This window comes from Schistocerca nitens, chromosome 4 (assembly GCF_023898315.1).
Source record: "Schistocerca nitens isolate TAMUIC-IGC-003100 chromosome 4, iqSchNite1.1, whole genome shotgun sequence".
NCBI classification, from domain to species: domain Eukaryota; kingdom Metazoa; phylum Arthropoda; class Insecta; order Orthoptera; family Acrididae; genus Schistocerca; species Schistocerca nitens.
Window position 1 is genome coordinate 402,239,138 of NC_064617.1, and position 20,457 is coordinate 402,259,594.

General features: G+C 41.4%; 1 protein-coding gene across 1 annotated transcript in view; it reads right to left on the reverse strand.

The window, feature by feature from the left end:
* Positions 1-20,457, reverse strand: part of LOC126251761 (solute carrier family 22 member 7-like) — a 166,632-nt gene that overhangs the window by 68,135 nt on the left and 78,040 nt on the right. Inside the window, exon 3 of the mRNA XM_049952376.1 lies at positions 14,149-14,376. Within this exon, the coding sequence (XP_049808333.1) occupies positions 14,149-14,376 (228 nt within the window). The remainder of the gene's footprint in view (positions 1-14,148; positions 14,377-20,457) is intronic.

Below are 20,457 nucleotides of genomic sequence, written 5' to 3' on the forward strand. Positions count from 1 at the left end.
CAACAAAACAATGTGTAGAAGTAATATCTACAGGGTTATTACACATGATTGAAGCGATTTCACAGCTCTACAATAACTTTATTATTTGAGATATTTTTACAATGCTTTGCACACACATACAAAAACTTAAAAAGTTTTTTTAGGCATTCACAAATGTTCGATATGTGCCCCTTTAGTGATTCGGCAGACATCAAGCTGATAATCAAGTTCCTCCCACACTCGGCGCAGCATGTCCCCATCAATGAGTTCGAAAGCAATGTTGATGCGAGCTCGCAGTTCTGGCACGTTTCTTGGTAGAGGAGGTTTAAACACTGAATCTTTCACATCACTATGCGTGAAACTTGCCCGCACGCGTTCAACTGTTTCTTCGCTCACTGCAGGCCGACCCGTTGATTTCCCCTTACAGAGGCATCCAGAAGCTTTAAACTGCGCATACCATCGCCGGATGGAGTTAGCAGTTGGTGGATCTTTGTTGAACTTCATCCTGAAGTGTCGTTGCACTGTTATGACTGACTGATGTGAGTGCATTTCAAGCACGACATACGCTTTCTCAGCTCGAGTCGCCATTTTGTCTCACTGCGCTCTCGAGCGCTCTGGCGGCAGAAACCTGAAGTGCGGCTTCAGCCGAACAAAACTTTATGAGTTTTTCTACGTATCTGTAGTGTGTCGTGACCATATGTCAATGAATGGAGCTACAGTGAATTTATGAAATCGCTTCAATCATTTGTAATAGCCCTGTACATATATAACTGAAGACAATAATGCATAGAGACATGTAGAAGAGGCCTTTATCAAATAATGGATGTTAAAGTCTACAGTCTCTGAAGATAACAGCGTCTTTACAAATATTGGCAGTTGCTGGTTTACTGTAACATGTCAAACAAACACATCTCTCTCATCATGTCTAAGGTTATGACAAAGTACTATATGCCTGTTGATTTTACTTTTCACATTATGGAAGAGAGACTATATTGATTCAAAAACATTTTTTAATACTTTACCTCTTCTTTTAAATACAGTAAACTAGTGACTTGATATTCATTTCTCCACAATGGCCCTCCTAATTTCAGATATATAATCATTTGAAGGGATCTTGGAATATGTATCCATTGCATCAAATATTACTTATTTAGGTACTCTATATGTTATATAATTTCCTGCTACTTGAATCTGCACATTCACCAATGCATTACTTGTAATGTTGTTCTTGTCTGATATAGGTAAAGCTGTCCTGAATCTGAAAGCAAGTTTGTACTCCTCTACCTGGGGTAGCACAGCTTTTTCTTCTGACTCCAAGGCTGATTTGCCCTATGGGCTTTAGGAGAAACCAGCCATGGAATAAGCTGGTGATATTCTGATAAACATTGACAGACATGAAATAAGTGGTAAAAGACTGACAAAAATCGTAGGACTGACTAAGGATCAGACCCCCAGGCCTTTGTATCTGTAGTCTGGCGCTTTAACACTGAGCCATGAGCCTCCGACATAATGCTATAATATGATAATGCTATATGCTACAGGGTTGGGTTTCCTGTTTCAATTCCAATGAAGGCTTTTCATGAGATGGAGAATTGGCACTGACTCCAATAGGATAATTTCTATTCATAGTGTATTTTTTAATCTTTCCATTACTGCTGGATATCAGGCTGTCATGACCAAGATATCCTTTAGCAATCTGCATCATCTTTTTCAGTCTTCATCATCATCAGATACACTTCCTACTCCTAATGTATTCATAGAAACCTTATTTTTTAAATGTTCAGTCAATCCAGCTTTTGTACTGACATGCAGTATTGTGTCTACAAATTCCCTTTCAAAATTACAAGTCTCTTTCCTTAATGACCTAATAAAATGATGTCTTGAATGTATTCAGAAGCTATGGTGACGTTTTTATTAAACCTGTATCTAATAAACATATTTTCCTGAGTTAACATATTTACTTCACTTAATATTTTGTGATGAGAGAGTTGTGCTCTTTACCATACATTTTCCTCTTAGACAGCAGGCTCCAAATTGTAAAAGTGGTTCTGACAGATGTATAACAACTTTCTTACAGTTCTGAACCAGATTCTTTACATATGTGAACCACCTACAACAAATGTCAATATACATCACTGGATGTTTCAGCAACCTCTTAGCATAAAAATTTTAAGGCCTACATTTCATAATTCATTTTTGGTATATTTACCTACTGTTGATTTAGTTTCTAACCATTCCCTTTCTCTTCTGCCATACCACTCAATTCTGAATTAAAAAAAACAGCAGTCAACTGCTGCTGTATATCCTTCAGACTATCTTAATTATACATTATGTAAGTATTCTTGAGTTAACATACATAATGTGCAAAATGTAAATATTAAAAAGGTGAGAGGAAAAGATTGATCCTTGCTGATTTACTGACCAATCTAAATGGATGTATCTTAAAGCCTCACTGCTGCTGCTACATTTCAGTTTGTGACCAAGCAGCTGACTACAATTAAGACACTGGACTCATATTTGGGAGGTGAAGAGATCAAACACATGTCTGGCCATTGTATTGCTGTAATGAAATTCTGGAATGATTCCTCTGGAAGGGGCACGGCCAATTTCCTTCTGTATTATTTCATAACCCAAGGCTGTGCTCCATTTTTAATTACCTTGATGTCAACAGGAGGTTATAGTCTGTGACTGCTTGGTGTTTTCAGTCAACTTTAAGTGACTTTACACAACATCATGAAGCAAATTCTCATGTTTATGCTGTCACTGGTTAATGGTCAACTTTTATATAATTCACACTTTTAACAAGACAGATCCGCAAACACACTTAACAAGATGGATCAGTAACCTAAGCAAGTGTAAAACAAAGAAGTGGTTTTAATAAATGTTTCATACACAATGAATTTACCTTAATGCTGATTTTTGCAGCTGATTACCTGATCATTAATGAAGGAAAACACATCACAGTATATTAGGACTTTGTGTAAAAAGTGCATGGCAAATGATTCCTGTTTATATACATTTAATTGTATTCTACTGTAATTCTACTGTCTACAGTGGCCATATGAAAACATGTAATACAGTTTTCAAAAATTGGTTGAATGTAAAGTTATTACGTTTAAAATAGCAACATAAATGGCAACAGTGAAAGTAGGAAATATGTACACAAATTAGGCACTGAAGTTATTATGTGTAATTATTCTTTAATATCTTGAAAATGGTACAAATTTACTGTGTCTATTTGACATAGCAGACTTTTGAATATGTCTTCATCTAAGAGTTTTAAACTAAGCTTTTCCATTAAACTATTCAAAGCAGTCTAAAATGCAACTTGCGTGTTGCCTCAAACACTTAAGCTATTTGAGAATAAATATTGGCAATCAATATTATTAGGAAGTTTTGCCAATGGACTGTTGTCTTCAATTCTCCATACCATCCCTTATTTTCCATATATGTAACAAATTTGAGGAAAATCCACCAAAGCAAATCTCAACAAGCTATTGATTTTTCAATTAAAGAGCTATAAGAATTGTCTGTGGAGGTAATTAAAAGGGAACAAAAGTGAATTTGTTTGAAAGTAAGCTAGAGCTTTAACGTTCGGCAACAGGCAGTCTTCTGTAGTAAATCAAGTCCTCTGTTCCTCAACACATATGGATGTCAGCCTACTATGTGAGAAATGATGCATTGTGCAACCATTACTGTAGTCTGAGAGACAAGTCTGGTACTGACAGCTCAGCACCATCGCTCCATTGCCTAGCACACACACGTAGCCAGCTAATGAAGGACTGCACTCTAGCATGTAGCAGGAGTCATGTTGCTGCTCTGCAAACCTCATGTACCAGTGAGTATCTCATGTGCAACCGGTGCTGTCATTTTGTTATTTTTCTTAATGGTTCAGGTCATAGATTATTTCATTTTTGTTGTAATTGTTTATTTGCTTCTGTTTCCTTTTAAGCAATGTCCAGTGTGGTGAGTAGTGTCAGCCAAACATGTGAAGTGAAACAGAGGAAAGAAAGTGTGCTACACAGCCAGGCCTGCAAATACTTGTGTTTGGTGAGGGACTACTTTGCAAAAGAAAAGGAAAAAGGTTAAGAGAACTGCAGCAGCATTGAAAATAAGCATGAACACTGTTGTAACAATAGGAAAAGAATAATACACTATAGACTGTGGTGAGAGAGGCACAGCAAGGCTGCACACACCAGAGACAAAGTGGCGAAGGAAGAAGCAGGTGACAGCTTTGGACAATTTCCAGAAAGACGCTGTTCTTTATCATCATACATATGGCTATTATAAGCAAAGGGAACATCCCACAGAACTTGTGTCACTCCAGAAAGATCATCTTTTTAAAGGAAGCTCATTTTCATTATGTACACTGCTGAAAGACATAGGCTTCAGCTATTCAGTGTTTAACAGATGCAAAATATTGATGTAAAGGACATGCATCATGTGGCAGAGCAGATTTCTGTGCAGAATCATGGGTGGAAAATTCGAAAATGTACGTGGATAGATGAAATGTGCGTTAACACAAGCCATTCATTACATAGATGCTGGAGTGATGGAATGCCAGAGGGGACCAAGGCAGTGCCTCTTGGAAAAGGTCAGATAATTGTTTTACATGCAGGTACATTGGATGGTTATGTCCCAAACAGCTTGTTAATTTTTCTTTTGGGAAAGACAAGTGATTACCACAAAGAGATGAACAGTGTGGTTTTCCAAAATCAGTTCGAAACATTGCTGATGATTGGTTGGTTGGTTGGTTTGGGATATAAAGGGACCAAACTACAGAGTCATCAGTCCCTTTTTGCTGACACAAGCAAGGTTCAAGCTACAAAAACACCCAACACCACACCTGTTTTTAAAAAAATTCTGAATGGAATGAACAAAAAATGGGGAAAACATACACCATAAGGAAAAGTAGAAGAAAATCTTAAAACCATAGAGCATATGGTCTGGGCTGGGTGATCACAATAATAAAAAGAGGATGAGCCAGCCACTCTGCAGCACATTAAAATGTCCACCCCAAAAAGACAAGGCAAGATGAACACAAGACAAACAAATGCAAAGAAAGTGCGACAGAGTTCAAATGGAGGGAGGGTGGTGACCTCAGAGAGAAGGCCACCCTTCGATGGTACAATAAAAAAACCCTCACGAATAAAACGTAAAACTAAATCTGTTATTGAGGCATTGTCACCCAGCACTGAAGGTACAGTGCTGGCAAGTCTGCCGTAGAGCAGCTAAAAGTGGACATTCCAGCAAGATGTGGATGACAGTCATATGTGGGCCACAGTGACACCGAGGTGGGTCATTGTGACAGAGGAGGTAGCCATGTGTTAGTCGCTTAGGGCCAATGTGGAGCTGGCAGAGAACCACAGAGTCCCTGTGAGAGGCCAGCGTGGAGGTCTTCCACACATTCATAGTCTCAAGGGCACACAGTTTGTTGTGCATACTGAGATTATGCCATACCATCTCCCAAAGCTGAAAAATCTTGTGGCGTAATAATGATCACAGGTCAGTTACAGGGATGCCAGTCTGAAGAAGCAGTTTCTGTGTAGCCTGTTTGGCCATCCTGTCGGCAAATTCATTTCCTGGGATTCTGACATGGCCTGGGGTCCACTCAAACACCATAGAATGAATGGACCATTCCAGCACATAGGGACTCCTGGATGGTCGCTACCAAAGGATCGCTGGGGTAACACTGATCGATAGCTTGTAGGCTGCTCAAGGAGTCAGTACAGAGAAGAAACGACTTGCCAGGGCACAAGTGGATGCGCTCAAGAGCACGAGAAATGACTGCCAGCTCTGCAGTGAAAACACTGCAGCCATATGGCAAGGACTGCTGTTCAATATGTCCTCCATGAACATACACGAAGCCAGCGTGACCATCAGCCACTGAGCCGTAAGTGTAAACCACTTCATGGACCCAGTATATATCAATAATCGAGAGGAAGTGACAGTAGAGAGCCAGGGGTTTAACTGAGTCCTTAGGACCATGTGAAAGGTCAAGGTGAAGCTTCGGCTTATGTGTACACCATGGAGGTGTATGTGAATGTACCTCAAGTATAGGTGGTAAAGGCAAGGACTCCACTTCAGACAGAAGATATCGGATGCAAACTGCACTCTTAAGCCCTGACCTGGGCCTCCAATGTAGGAGATGAACTGCCGTGGATGGGAAAAGGAGATGGTAATTCGGATGCTCAGGAGAACTATGAATGTGTGCAACATAACTGGTGAGCCGTTGTGCATGCCTAACCTTCAATGGAGGGACTCCTGCCTCCACCAGGACACTGGTCACCGGACTTGTCCTAGAAACTCCTGTTGCCAGTCAAACGCCACAGTGGTGCTCTGGGTCAAGTCAACACAATGCTCAGGGCGCCACTGAACCATACACCAGACTCCCAGAATCAAGGCGGGTTTGAACAGGGACTCTATAGAGCTGCAGCAGTGTAGAGCAACCTGCACCCCAGTTGGTGTTGCTCAGGCAGCGGAGGGCATTGAGGTGCTGCCAGCACTCCTGCTTCAGCTGATGAAGATGATGAAGCCACATCAATTGGGAAGCCAAAACCAGTCCTAAAAATCGATATGTCTCCACTACAGTGAGTGGATCATCATTAAGGTATAGTTCTGGTTCCGGATGAACAGTATGACACCAACAGAAGTGCATGACACACAACTTCATGGCTGAAAACTGGAAGCCTGGGCTAGAGCCCCTGACTGCTCCTTGTGGATGGCTTCCTGTAGGTGTCACTCGGCAACACCAGTACTGGAGGAGCAGTACGAAATGCAAGTCGTCTGCATACAGAGAAGGTGAGACCAATGGCCCGACAGCTGCTGCTAGACTTAATGGCCACAAAAAATAGAGATACACTCAATACAGAGCCCTGCAGGACCCCATTCTCCTGGATATGGGAGGGAACTATGGGAGGCACCAACTTGAACAAGGAAAGTATGGAGCGATAGGAAATTTTGGAAAAAAAAATTGGGAGTGGGCCCCGGAGACCCCACTCATACAATGTGGCAAGGATATGATGTCGCCAGGTCATGTCTTAAGCTTTTTGTGAATCAAAAAAGACAGCAACTAGGTGCTGGAGTCTGGAAAAGGCTGTTTGGATGGCAGACTCAAGGGAAACTATATTATCAATGGTATAGCGACCCTAGCGGAAACTGCCCTGGCATGGAGCCAGTAGGCCACATGACTCCAGGACTCAACACAACCGCTGATTTACCGTACATTCTAACAGCTTACAAAGAACATTGGTGAGGCTGATGGGCCAATAGCTATCCACATCAAGTGGGTTTGAGCACTGGAATGATGGTGCTCTCCCTCCATTACGATGGAAAGATGCCATCACACCAGATCTGGTTGAAGATGATGAGGAGATGTCACCTGTAGTTGGACAAGAGATGTTTGATCATCTGACTGTGGATCCCATATGGCTGAGGAGCTGTGTCGGGGCAATGTGCAAGGACGCTGAGGATCTCCCACTCTATAAATGGTGCACTACAGAGTTCACTGTAACGTTCAGTGAACGAGAGGGCTTTCCTTTCCATCTGCCATTTGAGGGTGCGAAATGCTGGGGGCTAATTCTCTGATGCGCAGGCTCGAGCATAGTGCTCGGTAATTGCATTTGTGTTGGTAGATAACAAGCCACTGATGTTAATGCCAGTAACACCTGTCAGGGTCTGGTACCCAAAAGCACGTCTGATCTTCATCCAGACTTGGGAAGGTGATGCATAGCAACCAATGGTCAAGATGTACCTCTCCCAACACACGTTTCCATCTTTTTATAAGCTGGCGAACGAGGGCATGGAGCCGTTTAAAAGCTATTACGTGCTCTAGGGAAGGGTGCCACTTATGTTGCTATAGAGATCGCTGACACTCTTTAATGGCCTCAGCAATTTCTGGCGACTACCAAGGTACTGACTTCCACTGGGGGCACACTACAGAACAAGGGATTGTGCTTTCCGCTGCAGACAGGAGCATTCTAGTGATCTGCTCAACTACCACATCGATGGTACCATCTGAGAGAGATTCAATGGTAACAGCAGAGGTGAAAACTTCCCAGTCTGCCTTGTTTAAAGCCCATCTTGGTAGACGCCTGGGGGAATGGCGCTGGGGGAGTGACAGGAAGATGGGAAAATGGTCACTACCACACAAGTCATCGTGGGCTCTCCAGTGGACAGATAGGAGCAGTCCTGGGATACAGAGGGATAAATCAGTGGCTGAGTAAGTGCCATGAGCCACACTGAAATGTGTGGGGGCCCCAGTATTTAAGAGGCAGAGGTAAAATTGAGACAGTGAAGTTTCGACATCTCTACCTCGGCCAGTAAGCACAGTGCCATCCCACAAGGGGTTATCAGCGTTAAAATCTCCCAAAAGTAGGAAAGGTTTAGGGAGTTGATGAATCAGTGAAGCCAATGTGTTCAGTGGACTGCACATCCTGCAGGAAGATATACAGTGCAGACAGTTATTTCCTGTGTCGTCCTTATTTTGATAGCCACAGCTTCAAGAGGGGTTTGGAGGGACACAGGTTCACTGCATACTCAGTTAAGGACAGATACAAACTCTATCTGACACTATTATAGTCGCAGGGGTCTGCATTTCTGGGAACCAGGTGTCCTCCAGGGCAATGCAGAAAGCAGGTGTAAAACTTAAAGTTGCTGTAGCTCAGCCAGGTGGTGGAAAAAATCGCAGCAATTCCACTGGAGGAGGATGTTATTGTGAGGCTGGAAAGGCATGAAGCATGCAAGGAGGCAGGTTACACCTCAGGGTCACCTGCTGACACTGATTGGGTACTTGTATCCATTCCTATTGTGGGTGAAGCATCAGTGAGATCCAGGTCCTCAGGGGGCGCTGAGATCTCCACCTCATCTACAGGTGCAAAATTGGTAGAGAGTGGTGGTGTTGGGGCCACTGGAGGGTCCTTTTTCTTAGCTGACTTATTTGTTTGCTTGCCCTCTCGCTTCTCTTTAGAGGCTTGCTGGGAGGACTTCTCTGAAGTAGATTCTGGCAAGGAGGAAGACTATGAAGCTCTTAATCCAGCAGCTTTTGGCTCCTTTAGCCACTGACAAGTGAAAGTGGCTGCTGTGGTGTAAGTGGAGACCTCGGGAGGGAGGGTCCCAAGGAACTCCTTCTGCAAGAGAGGAGCCAGAGGAGGCTGTTGCCTCTCTGGCTGGGAGGAGGGGACCAATGTCCACTGCATTTGGGGTGGCCTTGCTCCCAAAGTAGGTACTTTCAGAGCAACAGAAGGAGACTTTCCCCCTACCACCAAGAGGGCAGATGTATTCTGTTCATGGCACAGAGTGTGGTACGACTGGTACTTGTGATGGTGATGGTAATGTAGCTGCAATGTATTTGGACACCAACCGAATGGGGTGTAATCGTTCAAATTTACATTTAGCCTCTTGGTAAGTCAAACGGTCCAGTGTCTTGAATCCATGATTTTTTGCTCCTTTTGGAGCACTGTGCAGTCTGGTGAGCAGGGGGAGTGTGGCTCTCTGCAGTTTATACAAGTGGGAGGAGGCACACAGGGAGTATCTGGATGCAGTGGATGTCCACAGTCTCAACATGTAGCGTTGGAAGTGCAGCATGAAGACATGTGCACAAATTTCCAGCACTTAAAGCACCACATGGGGGAGGGATGTATGGTTTAACATCACAGCGGTAACCCACCATCTTGACCTTTTCAGGCAATGAATCACCACCAAAGGCCAAGATGAAGGCAACGGTAGTAACCCTGTTGTCTTTGGGTCCCCTGTAAATGCACTGGATGGAGTGGACACCCTGCCATTCTAGATTGGCATGGAGCTCATCGTCAGACTCCAAGAGGTGGTCATAATGGAAAATAATCCCCTGGATCATGTTGAAGCTTTTTTGGGGAGTGACAGAAACAGAAATATCATTTAGCCGGTCACTAGCAAGTAATGCCCAGGATTGGGCTGGGGATGCTGTCATAATTGAGACTGCACTGCTTTTCATCTTTAACAGTGCTAACTTCCTTAAACTTATCCTCAAGATGTTCAACAAAAGGTTTCATAGGTAGAAAGGAGCCCCTGTCCTTCTGCTACAGGCTAAATACAGAGGCAAATATGGCTCTTCTTTCTGTAGCCCTACATTCTTCCCATGGTCTAGTGACAGAGGGAAACAATTTAGGGTCATACCTGTCAGCATTGTACTCAATCTTGCCCTTCTTGGAGACTGCTTGCACCGTATGGTCACCAGCAAAAGATGATTTAGTCCACTTCATTGCGGGTCATCTGCCCTGATGCCACCCACCCGATCAGGGACTCTCCCCACGAGTGCCACCCAGCCACAGCAAAGGCATGATGGCTGTTGCCAGTAGTCCTGATGCCCAGGAAGACAGGCATCTACTGCTTGGCATACATGGGGAGTTGACAGATCAGACATCAGCAGCATGATCCCTGTGTTGTCAGGGGGATACCACCAAATGGGTACATGACAGCCCCTTACAAAGGACTGGCTACTGTGCTTGATATTGGGCACAGAGAAATACAATACTGGGATGGACAACAGAAGAAGGTGACATACTGCGAAAAAGTGTCCTTGCCCAAATAGTTGAATTGCAGGTGGAGATGCAAAGCCATGATAAGAGTGCAGGAGATTGAATCTAAGGGCACTATGGATAATTCATGCACCACACAAGGCATCCTTCCCCATACAGCCCATGCTTCTGTAGATTTTGGAAAGTAGCAGGTCAAACCATAAAATGGGACCTGAACGTATAGGGCTGAAAAGTGAGAGACTCCTTTTAGTCACCTCTTACAACAGGCAGGGATACCTTGGGCCTATTCTACCCCCTGGATCCGCAGGGGGTACATTGCTGATGACAAATCTGAAAAGTTCATCAGTGATCGTCAGGGGCAACACCACATATCATTCCATTGTTCACGAAAGGTCACCAACTTAGACAAAAAGATATTATTCAGTTGCTGGAACAATGAGAAATTACTTGAAATTGTAGCACAAAAGAAATCACAATTTCTGACATATGTAATTCATGTGAGTACCAAACGGCAAGGGCATGAAACTCTTCAGCTTCCTGCATACCATTCTCACTTCAGTGCCACTGAAGTGATATGGACACAAATAAAAAATTATGTTGTGGCAAACAACAATAATTCATGCTCTCTGAAATTGGAAATAATCTTGTAGCAGCTATCAATCAAGTGAGACATGGCCAAAAATTATGAAGAGTATTGCAAGTGTCATCAGTGGGGCAGCCAAAAACGAAAGGCATTATGGAAAAATTTACAGAAAACTTAATTATGCAACTGGGAGGGAGCAGTGATAGTTCAAGCAGTGTTGAAGGAGACTATTTTAAATCAGATCCTGACAGTAACGAGAGTGCTGTTTCTCCGTTAGCATAACTACAACACACTCAAGAATGTGAGGAGTGAGCATGCCATCGACCTATCATCATATTGTGAGTACTGTCTTCAGATTGTAAGTGTTAATATACTGTTAAATTACTCAGTCACTCATTGTAAAACCAATTAATATTGCTAATATTTAACAACAGAAAAAGTAACTGCCAATTTTCAACGATTTGAGGAAATAGTTTCCATTTATATTGGGAAGTTTGATCTATAAAAATGTTCAAATGTGTGTGAAATCTTATGGGACTTAACTGCTAAGTTCATCAGTCCCTAAGCTTACACACTACTTAACCAAAATTATCCTAAGGACACACACACACATCCATGCCCGAGGGAGGACTCTAACGTCCGCCGGGACCAGCCGCACAGTCCGTGACTGCAGCGCCTTAGAGCGCTAGGCTAGTTTGACCAATAACTAAGATATTTCAGCATATTAGTTCTTTCCAGTTTTTTGAGATTATATACACTATGTGATCAAAAGTATCTGGACATAAAAAAACAAAACAAAAAACAAAAAAAAAACATGTTTTTCATATTAGGCACATTGTGCTGCCACCTACTGCCAGATACTCCACATCAGCAACCTCAGTAGTCATTAGACATTGTGAGAGAGCAGAATGGGGCACTCTGCAGAACTCGCGGACTTCGAACGTGGTCAGGTGACTGGGTGTCACTTGTGTCGTACATGTGTATTTGAGATTTCCACACTCCTAAACATCCCTAGGTCCAATGTTTCCAATGTGACAGTGAAGTGGAAATGTGAAGGGACACCTACAGTGCAAAAGCATACAGGCCAACCTTGTCTGTTGACTGAGAGACTGCCGACAGTTGAAGAGGGTCGTAATGTGTAATAGGAAGACATCTATCCAGACCATCACACAGGAATTCCAACTGCATCAGGAGCCACTGCAAGTACTATGACATTTAGGCGGGAGGTGAGAAAACTTGGATTTCATGGTCAAGCGGCTGCTCATAAGCCACACATCACACCAGTAAATGCCAAACGATGCCTCACTTGGTGTAAGAAGTTTAAACATTGGACAATTTAACAGTGGAAAAACATTGTGAGGAATGACAAATCACGGTGCACAATGTGGCGATCTGATGGCAGGTGAACATCATCTGCCAGTGTGTTTAGTGCCAACAGTAAAATTCGGAGGCGGTCGTGTTATGGTGTGGTCATGCTCTTCATGGAGGGGGCTTCCACCACTTGTTGTTTTGAATGGCACTATCACAGAACAAGCCTACATTGATGTTTAAAGCGCCTTCTTGCTTCCCACTGTTGAAGAGCAATTCAGAGATGGCGATTGCACCTTTCATTATGATCGAGCACCTGTTCATAGTGCTCGGCCTGTGGCAGAGTGGTTACATGACAATAACATCCCTGCAAATGGAATGACCTGCACAGAGTCCTGACCTGAATCCTTTGCGATGTTTTGGAATGCCGACTTCATGCCAGGCCTCACTGACTGACATCGATACCTCTCCTCAGTGCAATGATCTGTGAGGAGTGGGCTGCCATTCCCCAAGAAACCTTCCAGCACCTGATTGAACATATGCCTGCAAGAGTGGAAGCTGTCATCAAGGCTAAAGGTGGATCAACACCATACTGAATTCCAGCATTACTGATGGAGGGTGCCACGAACTTTAAAGTAATTTTCAGCTAGGTGTCTGAATACTTTTGATCACATAGTGTATACTACAAGTAGGAACTCTAAATAAATTTATGCATACAAATATGATCTGCATGGATGCTTTTCTTTCTGCTGCTAGAGAATGCATACAAGTAGAGTCTGGGCACAGAGTGCTATAAGTGACGTTTGGGAACATTGCCATCTGCCTGCCTCAACTGTCAATACCAATCATTCATCTAACAGACTATAGGGGCAGAATTATAGTCTAGCACAAGCTGTTCCATCTCAACCATCAGTCTGTGAGCAACTAGGCATCTGTGTGCAACACTTGCCAAGGGTGGCCAAAGAGCTGATGAACAGGCACCCAGCTATGCTGTAACCTATGTGACTGTACAGCCCACTGGCAGGAGTTTCCAAGTGGTTCACACACATGGAGAACATGTGCAATAGAGCTATCTGGTAGGTAACACACACTGCTGGTGCCAGCCTTTGGGCAAGCCAATGGGCACTGACAAGTGCCTGTGTACTAGAGGGCAGCCTTTGAAGAAACTGATGTAGGGAATATTCTCTCAGAAATAAAACATACAGAAGGTGTTCATGAATGACTAGTTACATTTCATATTCACATCAACCATCACATGATTGATGTGAAAATGAATTTTAAGTATTCATTCATGAACATTATATTCACCCAGACCCCATGATCTCAGCATCGGGATGATGGGATTGTCTAGCAGGATAATTCAATGTGCAGTAGAGCTATAAGAACTCTGCAAATAGTTAAAGTAAAATGATAAAGACATGAGAGCTTTGCCTTCCAGCCATCTCTCCAAAAATTCCTTTATACTACCAAACAGAATTTCTGTGAGACCATCTATATTCTTTCCAGTTTCCACTTTCATCCTTGTAATGTACATATTTTATGTTGATTTCTCAACAGATTTGTATGGAGAGGTTAGAATAGCAATAAAATTGATTGGATTCAACAAATCTTGTGTGATGAACACTGTGATTGAAGAGTAATTTCAGCTCCATCAAGTATAATAAACATGTGATATACTATATTTCTTTATGTGCGCAACATAAATTTAGTTTTGTCAACTTGATTCAAGAAATTCTGAACATCTGATTCAGCTTTACTCACCTGTCACCACCATAGAAGAGCAGAACTCCAAATACAATTGAAATGAACAGGCTCACTGAGAATACCATATTTGGATACATATCCTTCTCACACACCCAGTTCTCCTGGGAAGTAACAGTGGCCGAAAACCAAGAGTCGTCATAATCCCATCCATGCATACAGGGAACTGTTTCATTTCCCTGCCAGACATCCTTGTACATAAGGCACTTGCTGTATTCCCCATCTTCCCTGGAAATAGAGACGCAGTGATGTCTCTAAGCACAAAATGATCTCACATACAACTGCAAACACACATTTCACGTCTGGTGAATAAATTCGGTAACTGTTGATTGATGGAAAAATTCTTATGCATTTACATCTGCTTTCAATTGCTCGCCAATGCAAGAAATGTGAAGCAAGATATCTGTTTTTATAAAATACATTGTACTTACTCTAAGTCACAAAGATTTCAATTTTTCCTTCTTTTATTCTAATGTATGGAAAGTTCTGGTTGAAAATTACAAATTATTTGGGAATAAAGGAAATTAGTCAACACACACACACACACACACACACACACACACACACACACACACACACACACACACACACACACACAAAAGAACTGCATGCACATGCCTGTCTCTCCACATTATGCTCAGCCTACTGCCAGTTCTTTCCTGGGATGGGATGGGATGGGATGGGGTGGGGTGGGGTGGGGTGGGGTGAACACAGCTCAGAAAAGTAATAGTAGTAGTAGTTGTAGTTGTTGTAGTTGTAGTTGTTGTTGTTGTTGTTGTTGTTGTTGTTGGTGGTGGTGGTGGTGGTGGTGGTAGGATCCAGTTGGCATGTGTTATGAAGCAGCCATTAAAATCTCGTATGTTGTGACAATGGGTTGTCCACCTTTTTTGGCAACAGTTTGGAGGTGCCCATTCATTATAGTTGACAACTGGTTAGTAATATATCAGTGTAAAATGCTTTGCAGTGGTTGCAACAGGGCTGGATAAAACATGGCTGCTTTCACAGGTAGCCCAGCTCCTGATGAAGTAGGATAAGCCTGTGATTGGACTGCAGTAAATGGTGCTGAATGGGTGGATTGGGCAAGTCTTGCATATGGGTCTTCCACAGGGATGTAATACCTGTGGCAGGGGACTGGGGCTGGGAGTGACATAGGGATGAATTAGGCTGTTGTGGAGTTTGGGTGGATGGTGGAAAACTGCTTTGGGAGGGGTTGGAAATATCTTGGGTAAGATGTCCCTCATTTCAGTGCATGATGATAGATAATCAAAGCCCTGACGAAGGACGTGGTTCAGCCATTAAAGTCCAGGGTGGTATTGGATAACAAAGGTGGCACTTCTTTCTGGTTGGTTCTTGGGTGGATGTGAGGATCAGGTTTGTGTGACGATATGGCACAAGAGATCTGTTTGTGAATTATGTCTGGAGGGTATTGCCTGTCTGCAAAGGCCTTTGTGAGGCCTTCAGCATACGGGGTGAGGGATTTCTTGTCACTGCAGATGCAGCTAACACAGTTTGCCAGGCTATATGGGATGGATTTTTTGATGTGGAAGGAGTGCCAGCTGTCAAAGTGCAGGTACAGTTGGTGATAGGTGGGTTTGATGTGGACTGAGGTGTTAATGGAGCCATGTGAGAGAAGGAGAGTGACATCTAGGTAAGTGGCATGATGCGTGGAGGAGAACCAGGTGAAGCAGATGGGAGAGAAGGTGTTGAGGTTGTGAAGGAATGAGGATAAGATGTCCTGGTCTTTGATCGTGATTATCAAGATGTCATGAAGACAGAAAGATAGCCAAGCTCTGTACCTTTTCTTGGTGTACCTATTGACAGTGCAGTGCTGCTTTTATTCTAGGAAGTCAAGCAGAATTTCCTGATTTATTTATTTTAAAACCCTTTATTCTCATCACACTAATATTGGTCATGAATACCAAAGAGGAAAGTGATAAAAATTTTTATGTAAGCATTCCAAGATCTCATTTTACACACATTGCTCTGCACACTAACAAAATCTCAGTAACAGCAAGGTTACACAGTTGATAGAGGCTACATAGCATTTGTTTTTAAAATTTTATCATGCCATACCAGCATTAGGTCTCTTATTGATCTTCAGAAGCACAATATAAGTATCATTATGTCACATGGACAAACATTTGTACATATACAATGCTACAATAAATTATATGTATAGTTGATAGCAAAACAATTGGACCACTGTAGACAACAGAGCATGAAATTTGAACTGTCTTGCAATAGTAGCAGAAAAACTAGTACCAAGTGTGACATCAGACAGAGGAAATGAGTCACCGATACAAGAAATGCATATTTAAAAAAATGTATGAAAGTATTTTTATATAATAGAGGGAAATATCTTGGGTAAGATGTCCCTCATTTCAGTGCATGATGATAGATAATCAAAGCCCTGACAAAGGACGTGGTTCAGCCATTAAAGTCCAATATATATAATTTATTTATTTATTTATTGTTCCATGGGACCACATTTAGGAGAAGTCTCCACGGTCATGGAATGAGTCAATACATGAAATTATAACACGATTGTAGAAACAGATGAAATGAAATATAAGAAACATATTCAGGCGACAAGTCGTTAGTTTAAATAAAGAAAATCAAGAATGTAACACTGGAATTTGCTTAATTTTTTAGCTCTTCCAGGAGCTCCTCGACAGAATAGAAGGAGTGAGCCATGAGGAAACTCTTCAGTTTAGACTTAAAAGTGTTTGGGCTACTGCTAAGATTTTTGAGTTCTTGTGGTAGCTTATTGAAAATGGATGCAGCACTCCTTTCTGCACAAGAGTCAAGGATGTGCATTCCACATGCAGATTTGATTTCTGCCTAGTATTAACTGAGTGAAAGCTGCTAACTCTTGGGAATAAGCTAATATTGCTAACAACAAACGACATTAAAGAAAATACATACTGTGAGGGCAATGTCAAAATTCCCAGACTATTGAATAGGGGTCGACAAGAGGTTTTCGAACTTACACCATATATAGCTCGAACAGCCCGTTTTTGAGCCAAAAATACCCTTTTTGAATCAGAAGAATTACCCAAAAAAATAATACCATATGACATAAGCGTATGAAAATATGCGAAGTATACTACTTTTCGTGTTGAAATGTCACTTATTTCAGATACTGTTCTAATGGTAAATAAAGTGGCATTTAGTTTCTGAACAATATCCTGAACATGGGCTTTCCACAACAGCTTACTATCTATCTGTACGCCTAGGAACTTGAACTGTTCCGTCTCGCTTATAACATGCCCATTCTGTCTGATTAAAATGTCAGTTCTTGTTGAATTGTGAGTTAGAAACTGTAAAAACTGAGTCTTACTGTGATTTAGCATCAAATTATTTTCCACAAGCCATGAACTTATATCATGAACTACATTATTTGATAATGTTTCAATATTACACACAAGATCCTTCACTACCAAGGTAGTGTCATCAGCAAACAGAAATATTTTTGAATCACCTGTAATACTAGAAGGCATATCATTTATATAAATAAGAAACAGCAGTGGCCCCAGCACCGACCCTTGGGGAACGCCCCATTTAACAGTGTCCCATTGTGACTGAACATCATTACCACTCTCAATATTGCGGAGGATTACCTTCTGCTTTCTGTTCTTAAAGTAGGAGGCGAACCAATTGTAAGCTACTCCCCTTACTCCATAATGTTCCAACTTCTGCAGTAATATTTTGTGGTCAACACAGTCAAAAGCCTTCGTTAAATCAAAGAAAACACCTAACGTTCACAACCTTTTATTTAATCCATCCAAAACCTCACAGAGAAAAGAGACTATAGCATTTTCAGTTGTTAAGCCATTTCTAAAACCAAACTGTACATTTGACAGCAAATTATGTGAATTTAAATGCTGCAGTAACCTTGTATATACAACCCTCTCTATAACTTTAGCAAACACCGATGGCATAGAAATAGGTCTATAATTGTCAACATTATCCCTGTCTCCCTTTTTATAAAGTGGCTTCACTACCAAGTACTTTAATCGGTCAGGAAACCGACCACTCCTAAAGGAAAAGTTACAGATATGGCTAAGTACTGAGCTAACATACGTGGAACAATACTTCAGTATTCTGCTAGATACCCTGTCATATCCATGAGAGTTCTTGGTCTTTAGTGATTTAATTATTAACTCAATCTCCCTCTTGTCAGTATCATGGAGGAGCATTTCAGGTAACAGTCTCTGAACACTTTTTTCTAAGAGCGCTCTATGATTCCCTGTTGGGACTAGGTTTCTATTTAGTTCACCTGCTATATTCAGAAAGTGATTATTAAGTACTGTACATATATGCAACTTATCAGTAACACGGACATCCCCACTACGCACTGATTCTATATTCTCAACCTGTCTCTGCAGACCAGCCACTTCCTTTACGACTGACCATATGGTTTTAATTTTATCCTGAGACTTGGCTATTCTATCTGCATACCACATACTTTTTGCCTTCCTAATAACTTTTTTAAGCACCTTACAATACTGTTTGTAATGGGCTGCTGCATTTAGATTGTGACTGTTTCTAACGTTTTGATATAATTGCCGCTTTGTTCTACAAGATATTCTTATCCCTTTAGTCAGCCACCCAGGCTGCCTGTTTGTGCTAGTACCCTGTTTTGAACGTTCTAACGGAAAGCAACTTTCAAAGAGCACGAGAAAAGTCTTGAGGAAAGCATTATATTTATCGTCTACTGTATCAGCACTATAAACATCTTGCCACTCTTGTTCCTTGATAACGTTTACAAAAGTCTGTACAGCAACTGGATCAGCTTTCCTAAAAAGTTGGTAACTATATTTAACATGTGTTGCAGCACAAAAATCTTTTAGACTTAAAATTTGTGCATCATGATCTGAAAGGCCATTCACCTTTTTGCTAACAGAATGCCCTTCTAATAATGATGAATGAACAAAAATATTGTCTATGGTTGTTCTACTGTTCCCTTGCACTCTCGTTGGAAAGAATACGGTTTGCATAAGATTATATGAATTAAGGAGGTCTACCAGCATCCTTTTCCTTGCACAATCACTTATACAATTAATATTGAAGTCACTACATATAACTAACTTTTTGTATTTCCTATAAAGTGAACCAAGAACCTCCTCTAGCTTTAGCAAAAATGTTGTGAAATCGGAGTCTGGGGATCTATAAATAACAACAGTAAGTAGTTTAGCTCCACTAAATTTAACCACACCTGCACAACATTCAAACACCTTTTCAGTGCAGTACTTTGAAACATCAATTGACTCAAATGGGATACCGTTTTTCACATACATGGCTACTCCCCCACACCGCAAAGAGCTCCTAGAAAAGCTGCCAGCCAACCTGTATCCTGGTAAAGGAAGCCTCTGAATTATCTCCTTATTTAAGAAGTGTTCAGATATACCAATAATTTCAGAGTCAACATCTATAAGCAGTTCACTAACTTTATCTCTAATACCTTGTATATTTTGATGAAATATACTAATTCCCTCATTAATCGGATACCCAAGCTTTGTAGAAAGTGGTTTCTTTGTTAGAGAGACTTCCCTTAAGCAGGAATACCTATCAGCTGACTTTATATATATATATATATATATATATATATATATATATATATATATATATATATATATATATATATATATATATATATATATATAAGTATTTTTATATGTATGTATGCCATCTCCAAAACCAACAGATGAGATTCAACAAAACTTTGTACACATATCACTTACTGTCTGGAAAAAATTGCTGTTGGGTAACAACAACTACCTATCAAAGGAAGTTGGGGGGGGGGGGGTGAAAAAGTAGTTTAGGCCATTAAACACAAATACCCAGATTTTATTTTAACAGGATTTGAGAGTGAGAGCACTTAGAGACTTACAAAAACTTTACACATAATTTCGAATCCTGACAAATCTTTTTCTCAGTTACAACGTCCATACAATTTCAAAGGGAAACAAGTTTATCACTCAGTACATTTTCACTGTTCATTTTCACATCAGACATGACATTTTAATTTATTTCTTCTATACCACTAAGTGCATTCATGACATTTTGCAGACCGTGTTCATGTATACCACTGAATCTACCTGTAGAATTACATCAATGTGCAACACATATGCTAGACTCTTGCTACTCCAACCATTCCTTGCACACACAGGTGCCAGATTAGCAGAAATGCCAGACAGAGTGTCTGAAATTTGTTTTAGAAACATAGGGAACATACCTTATGGAATCAAAAGATACATCCAGTTTCGTAAAAAGCTTTGTCCTTTAGTGTGTACACAGTGATGCCCA